This window comes from Helobdella robusta, assembly GCF_000326865.2.
Source record: "Helobdella robusta unplaced genomic scaffold HELROscaffold_43, whole genome shotgun sequence".
NCBI classification, from domain to species: domain Eukaryota; kingdom Metazoa; phylum Annelida; class Clitellata; order Rhynchobdellida; family Glossiphoniidae; genus Helobdella; species Helobdella robusta.
This window is the reverse complement of record NW_008705028.1, coordinates 990,903-999,669: the sequence shown is the minus strand read 5'-3', so window position 1 is coordinate 999,669 and position 8,767 is coordinate 990,903. Positions and strand designations below refer to the sequence as shown.

Genomic DNA, 8,767 nt, shown 5'->3' with positions numbered 1-8,767 from the left:
TGAGTGAGTGAGTGAGTGAGTGAGTGAGTGAGTGAGTGAGTGAGTGAGTGAGTGAGTGAGTGAGTGAGTGAGTGAGTGAGTGAGTGAGTGAGTGAGTGAGTGAGTGAGTGAGTGAGTGAGTGAGTGAGTGAGTGAGTGAGTGAGTGAGTGAGTGAGTGAGTGAGTGAGTGAGTGAGTGGGTCAATCAACAAACCAATCAGTCATCCATTCTTTAAGTGTGAAGTCTGACAAACGCAGAGCTCATTTATATTTATTTAATTGAACTCCAGCGTGCTAGAAAGTACTCTAACATCCAGGCCACACAAATACACTCTCAGTTTTGTTCGTAAGTCGTATGCACATAATGTTTCCGAATTCCGGACATACATTATTCGAACCTGGTCAGCATGCAGTAAAGTGACCGTGGCTTTAAGACATGCGCTTCTACCGTCTGAACTAACCTCACCCACCGCTCTGAAATGTAAACCGCAAATGATGAACATGTTGACCTTTACGTGAGACCGACCAACCAACCGACTGACCAACCGACTTACTAACCAACCAGCCAGCTAACCAAACAACAAACTAACTAATTAACCAAACAACAAAACGACAACAAAATTAACCAACCGATTAAAAAAACAAACAACCACCAACCAATCAATCAACCAACAGCTGGTCACCTACTACCACAGCGATTGTTCACCGGGACTTGATTGCCCACTTCATCTGACGTACGAGGATTCTTATCAGCCATGTTAGTACATACTGACCACATTTTCGCATTTTCGTTCAGCGGGGAGGCATAAATTTTATGTAAGAGAGAAAGAGGAAATTATTTGAAAAATTTACTTTAAAATTGGTGATAAAGAGTTTTCCAGAATTTATCAATCCATAAGCAAGAAATTTATTTTTGTCATTTCTTATAAATTATTTGAAGGCTGTTTAATCGATAACATATTTTTGTGCAATTTCAAACCGCTGGGAGGAAGGCTTTCAGGCATATGTCACTTGGGTTACAAAAAATTCGCGAATACGAATATTCACAAATAATTACAAACAAATTTTGTGGCATAATTCAAGTTCAAATTGGCTTTTGAACATTTCGATCAATTTATTCATACTACATTAACTTAATCACCATCATCATTATTATAAACATCATCATCATCATCATCATTGCCATTATCATCTTTATCATCATCATCATCACCACCATTGTCATCCCCACTATCGTCACCACTATCTTCATCATTACCACCACCATCATCATCCTCATCATCATCACCATTATCACAGACGCCATCATCACTACCATCTTCTAAATCATCATCACCATCATCACCACCACTACCATCATCTGCATCCTCCTCATCACCATTATTATCTGCATCACCATCGTCACCATCATTACCTGCATCATCTCCTACATCATCATCACCACCATCATCATCACTACTATTATCTGCATCATCATCATCACCATCATCATCACCACCACCATCATCTGCCTCATCCCCATCAGCATCGTCATCACCAGATAGCACCACACATTGGGAGGACGTACAGATCCGCTTGGTCAGTAACTCAGTTGATGCAAATTTTTGTCAGGAGTGTTAATATTTGTAAAATCATAAACACAAATTGTATCATTATGATCATCATCATTATCATCATCATCATTGTTATTATTATTATTACTATTATAATTATTACAGTTATTATTATTATTATTAATGTTGTTGTTGTTAATTTTGCTACAATTATGTTTTATGATTAATGCGTTGGTAATGTTCTTTCACTGAAACGAAATCATTCGTATAAAATAATTAATCAATTAATTAATTAATTAATATATATAAAATTTATGACAACTCCAATAAAAAATATTTAATAACTTCTTCAGGTTAATGTTACTAACACTTCGTAATAATTCATTTAATATTTTTTTTAATTAGGAGTGTACAAATTTTTAAACAAATTTAAATCCACACTCAAGTGCGGCAAAACAGTGAGATCTGGCTCGCAGGCACCAGCCGACAATCCTCAAACAACTCCAAAATCCTCACTAGCAAGAACGAAATCCAAATCCCTCGACAGCCTCTTCATCCCAGAACCTTCCACGAATGCCAACTTTTTTGAGTACGAACTCGTTGAAGCCAGCGACATGTTCAGCCACTTCTACATGAATAACAAAGGCCCGAGGGACGATTGCGCCATCGTAAGAAGCAGGAGGAGGAACGTAGACGCGCTTGCCACCAACATCCAGAGAGCCAGCGACAGTGTGGAGAAGTGGTTGACGGTCGGCGGCATGGAGGAGTATGTCAACTGCAATCCCGTCGCGCTACGACAACCTCTGCCGACACCGGAGGAAAAAAATAAACAGAATCCACCTCTGTTAGGTCAGAACACTAAGTGCGAGCCACAGCAGTGCTCACAACGACACGAACCACAACAACCACACCAACCACAGCAGCAACGACTGCGAAACAAACAGCCACAACACTTGGCGACTGCATTGAATCTAGAACGGCGAAAACACTTCGACAATTTAATTCAACAGGAATTGAACTTCTTCAAAAAAAGTTCTGACAATACAATGGGACATAATAATGACATCAAGAAGGTGAATAGAAAAAACAACTCAGACAACAACAACAACAACAACACTTGTAACAATAACATCAACATCTTCAAAAATCAACACGACAACAACAGCAACGACTGTCCTAAACTAGCTCATAGACAAACTCACAAACGAAATCCAAATTACCAGAACAACAACTACAACAAAAACATCAGCAGCTGTTACAAAAACAACAACAATATAAACAACAACACCTGTGATAATAACAACAACATCTTCAAAACTCAACACGACAACAACAACGACTCTTCTAAACCAGCTCATAAACAAACTCACAAACGAAATCCAAATTCCCAGAACAACAACAACAACAACAACAACGAAGACGAGAAAATTAACAAAATAAAAAACGTATTGAATAAATTAAACGGTTGGGATTATGGCGACAACGATGATGATGATAAAGATGATGATGAAGGAGATGACGATGATGAGGATGATGAAGATGACGACGACGATTTTGAAAAAGACGATAATGACTATATTAATGACTCAAATAATGATGATATAAGTGATGACGACGACGACGATGAAGATAGTAGCGATAACTCAGGTGAAGACAACTCTTTGAGCTATAACGTTAATGAACATCGAGCAGATGATAACAATGTGAATGATGATGATGATGATGACGACGATGATGATGATCATGATTATGAGAATGATGACAAACAAGATGATGATGACGGCTATGTTAATAAGGATGAACTTATTCGTGTAAGCAATTACAATAGTGATAAGTATGAAAACATTGGCTGTGACGATGATAGGAGAGTAGATAGGCCCAACGCTAAACCCATGAAGAACATGGATCGTGGAGAAAACATTAACGTGAACAAACACTACAGTGATGAAGAAGAGCAGCAAGAAGATGACTACTTGAATTTGGGTGATAGAAATAAACAGGAGAAAACCCAGTATGATTTGTTCTTAGTTCCTCAATGAATCACCTTAGTTTTAATTAGCCGTTTTAAATCCCTTTCATTCACCGACTAATTCAACCGTATTGGACTGTTTTGCTTGTTTGGTTTTTGTGAACTTTATTATTTTTGATTCATTCATGCATTCGTGTGTTATATTAATTAAATATTAATTCAATTATTTCTTATGATGAATTATCTATCCAATTCATTTGTTCTTCTTTTGATCATTTCGTCATCTACTTCAACTGGTTCACTGGAATAATTACTATTGACTAATCTGCTCACCGGTTTTGACAATTTCAATTTAATTGAAAGTTAATTTTAAAATTTGATATTAACGTATTCTGCAGCCCTTCAAGACAAAATTGCAACAGCACCAACCCTCCCAACCACCACCACCTGCTTCCCTGCATGAACATCCAGCTCCACCAACTTCATTTCAGCACCATATTGACTGCCGGGAAGTTTGAACTGGTTAAGAAGGCGAGGTTGAAAGAGAGCGATGATGTGGAAAGAGATGTGGCCGCTAAAATGGCAAAAGTTTGTCCCAAACAAAATAAAGTCGAGGTGATGACTATTGCTCTACAAATTTTAATCTACAAAAATTTGTTTTCTCAATTTTCATTGATAATTTGATACAAATAAAATTGAGAGAATATCAAAATGCATGCTGCCAACAATCCAACCAGAAGATGAACTGTTGATAATAATGATATAGATGATGATGATGACGATGATGATGATGATGATGACGATGATATAGATGATGATGACGATGATATAGATGATGATGATGATGATGAGGGTGATGATGGCGATGGTTACCTGTACCAACTCCCAACGCTGGCAGATGAAACTGAGAAGAGAAGCTGAACTGATGGCGAAGCTAAAGCATGAGAACATCATCGAGTTGATCGGTGCTTGCGTCAACTGCAATAAAATTGCGAGGTGTAACGTCACCAACCACAGCATCAAAAACTCCAAAAACCTCAATGCAAACAGAGCCGACAGCCACAACAGATTTGCTGACAGCAAAACCAAATCTAATAACAATAACAGAGACTACAACAACAATGATGACAGCAACGACAACAACAACAGAAATTTAGCCAATTTCGTGTATGTGGTTGTCTACGAATACACTCCGTTAGGAAATTTAAAGGACAATTTGGCAGGCGATCAAGGGTAGGTCGTGTCAAATCACCATCACCACCACCATCATCATCACCACCACCATCATCATCACCACCACCATCATCACCATCATCATCACCACCATCATCATCATCATCATCATCGTTGCCATCATCGTCATCATTTTTGTTATCATCACTAACATTAACATTACTGTTTTCATAAGGCTCTTGTTGCTATAAACAACTTACACGTCTCAACTAGCAGTCCCATTTTTATTAACATCATTTATTTTTTAAAAATATTCATCGCTAGGTGAGGTAGTTTAAGAAAGATATCAGTTGTTTGTTGAATGTTATCATGAAAATCAACTTCGCCATCGCCATCGTCGTCACCCAGGAAGTTCTTCAGCATCCGGCACCTGGTTGACATGATGTTGCAGATATGTCGCGGTATGAAGTATTTGGAAAGCATGTCCATTGTACACAGGGATCTTGCGGCCAGGAACATGCTACTCTTCTCCAAAGGAATGGTCAAAATCGGAAATTTTGGGCAGAGTCGAATTGTAGGAGGAAAAAGAAGCTGTCATGTTGGTTTCTAGCAATTATTGGACATTTATTTATGTTTTTTATGTTTGATATTTATTTTGAAAAAATTAAATTTAAAGTTGAACAATATTTTTGTTTTTTCACAACGCAACAATTGTTTTGCCCAAAAAAAATTATTTTTAATCAATAAAATTCAAAGTTGAATATGTGTGTGCATCTTTGTCACAATGTATTCCTTTAATACCAGCGGTACCAGTCCTCCAGACCAATCCTGGTCAAGTGGCACCCCCCTGAAGTTTTTGACGGCCTGAGGTTCAGCGCGAAGTCCGATGTTTGGACGTTTGGTGTGGTGCTGTGGGAGGTCTTGTCGTATGGAAGTGAGCCATACCAGGTGGCTGTCATGTGGATGACGATGACGATGATGATGATGATGAGAAAATGATGGCAAGAATGGTGAATCATATTATAACAGTGGGGATCAAAAAATATTAATTCTTTTATGCTATGGCATAATTGGCACTAATTATAATGCTATACAAAGTTTACGTTATTGATTCAGTTAGGTTCAAACAAATTGGTTAACTCAGCGTACGATGTTTTAACGTTTCCAACAGCTACATCGTTGTTGTTTTTATCATCCATCTAATCATGAAGACTTCTCAATTTCTGCAGGACATGAACAACAAAGAGTACATGAAGAGTGTGAGGCAAGGTGGCAGACTACCCAAGCCCGAAGTGTGTCCAGCATCGGTTCAACGAGTTATGGAGAGGTGCTGGATGCTGGAGTAAGTTCTGATGGGGTGGCTGTGGAGTTGTTGGCTGTAAGGAAGAAATTAAAAATTAGAAGCCTTGGAAAAACGGGGCTTTAGGGTTGAAACTTTCCACAATGGAAACTTTTGGTGTGGTTAAAGCCAAAGTTAAAAAAATCTCTTTTTGAATATGTAGAAAGTTGAACTGAAAATTGTTTCAATCCCAAAAAACAATAAAGGTAAGTAAAGTTTTGTACAAAACTTCTGTTTTCAATGGAATAATTAATTTAAAAATTACTAATTAGCAAAGAAAGGTTGGAAACTTTTTTTTTAATCTTAGATCCCCATCAGCAAATTTCTGTCGGCTCCGTGGAAATAGTTTTGTGCTAACTTTCTGAAGACATAACATAAAATCGATTTCAAAAATTAAAAAAAAAGGTTTTTGTTTACTATTCTTACCCCAGCATCAGCCAAAAGTATGAACAACCAACACACCTTTGCATGGCTGTCCAATAGAAGCGAAACAAATTATTTCATCTGTAATGATGTTTATTGATGAGATGATTGTAGCATTTAACATCAGCCAGGCTTAGCGGCACGCCCAGTCTAAAAATGAATGAGTGCAATTCTAAGGACTCTGTACAAGTTAATTAGCTCGAGTGAGATTTTTAAATAGCTAAATAATCATGAAATAATCGGACTGAGAGATAACAATGTTGCAATTAAATATAGTCTGGAGTTTTATGATAAATAGGAGTAATGATTTATTATCGAGTTTTTAAGTCATATGAAAAATAATTTCGTATTAATTAATTAACGTGAGGCTTTCAAACATAACTGAACCAGACAAAAGTTGTTTACAAAAATGGTTTAACACCTAATTATTCAAAACCAAACTTCTCCTGTCATGGCCTCAATAGAATAGGAGCAGGCAATCATATGTCGAAGTCAGCGTTGTTAAGTCTTCAGAGTTTTTACATACTTTCGTAGTATTTAAGTAGTTACCCCAGTATTTAGGAGGTATTTAAAATGCTTAATATTTAAGCGGTATTTAAACGGTATTTAGTATTTTAAAAATTTAATTACTTTGACATAAAAGTTGATTTATCAATCATCTATTCCACTTTGCATATTTTTTGTTCATTCTCTCTCTCTCTATATATATATATATATATATACATAAATATATATATATATATATATTGAGAGAGAATTAATTTTTATTAGTTTTTCGGTCTAACTGCAATTTAATGTAAGTGAAACCAACAAAAATAAAAAAATGGTAATTTTTAATCCTTTTTTATTAACGTGTAATTTGTATTTTCAAATGAAAACTGCCCGGTATTCAAAATATTTTTAAATACTCGTTGTCAGAATTTAATTACTTCTTGCAGCATTTTGTATTTAACAGACACGTTTGTGTTTGTATGTGTGCACGTATGTGTGCATGTAAGTGTGTATATGTGTTTGTGTGTATTTGGACTAAATCACGCTCAACTGTTCAATTTTGAAATCATAAAAGTTTGAGTTATGAAAGTCGTCTACGCAGCAGTTATAACTAATATTGAAATTTTACTCACCAGACCTGAGAACCGTCCCTCATTTGCTGACTTGCTGGAACTTCTAAAACTTTCATACTGGAAGATAATTGAAGAGAATTACACTTAGTCAACAATGGACTGCAACGATGAAGAGAAGAGCTTACTCGATGAGGTAGAGAGCATCTGATGCCAGCATTATAGCTGGGAATATTGAACAAGTTGTATGCCAAGGCAGCATTTATTTTTTTTTAGAAAGATGTAAAACTTTTCTAAATTGGATAATTTTTACTAATTTAATCTATTTTTGATGATACTGGAAAACGCCATGAAATCGTTCAATCAAAAAACTTACTTAGAGTATAGAATTGATTAGATCAAGTAGCATTTATAATATGTTTGTTTTTGTGCGTTGTTTTGTGCAAACATTTAAACTTTCACAATGCCAGTCAACATAATATTTTTGAAATATTTAAAGGTTCATTACAATTTGTATACATTACAAGAGTTGCATTCATTGTCGCTTCTGTTTCGAATCTCTTGCTCCATCGGAACACCTCTTGATCGCCAATAAAATTAAATTAATTTTCAAAGTTCGATTTAAATTTCAATAATATATTCTGAACAACAACAACACGTTAATGACTTGATTGTTGTAAATAATCACTTAGATGCTTTCCTGTTCATATCATGTCTTCTGTACTTATGTGTGCATTATATGTTTGTTTGTTTGTATGTATGTATGTGTGTGTGTATGTATGTATGTGTGTCTGTATGTGTATGTATGTATGCACGTACGAATGTGTGTATGTATGTATATACGCGTCATGTCTCCAAGTGCATTTATAAAGATCTTTGTATTATATTTATATGCGTACACATATAGTAACTATATAGTTTTTTTTTACTTCCTTTTAATTGTTAGATGCAAAATGTTTTTAACGTTGATTTTGATAACGTTGATGATAATAATTTGAATAATATTAAAAACTGTTTTTTTTTCAAACAATAAAATAACTTAATTGAATACAAAATAGAAGAACAAACGAAGGCACGATGCTACATATTGTAACTTGTTCAAAATGAAATTGCAATGTTTTTTTTTTCAGCTCAACAAATTTCAAATGAATATTTGTCGCGCTGACAAACTGAAATTGCTCCATAAAACGCTTGAAAAATGAACAAGATGGTCATCACAAACAAATGATGATGCACTTTTTTATCAAACAGTTCATGATGTCCTGTCTGT

The 8,767-nt window shown here is 35.6% G+C and overlaps 1 protein-coding gene across 1 annotated transcript; it reads left to right on the top strand.

The window, feature by feature from the left end:
• Positions 1-5,080: 5,080 nt before the first annotated feature.
• On the top strand, positions 5,081-7,648 carry HELRODRAFT_85041 (hypothetical protein; the record flags this gene model as incomplete). The annotated part of the gene is made up of 4 exons (XM_009025646.1): positions 5,081-5,272; positions 5,488-5,622; positions 5,904-6,016; positions 7,564-7,648. Coding segments are annotated over 4 exons (525 nt in total), but the record flags the coding sequence as incomplete, so codon positions are not given.
• Positions 7,649-8,767: the final 1,119 nt, after the last annotated feature.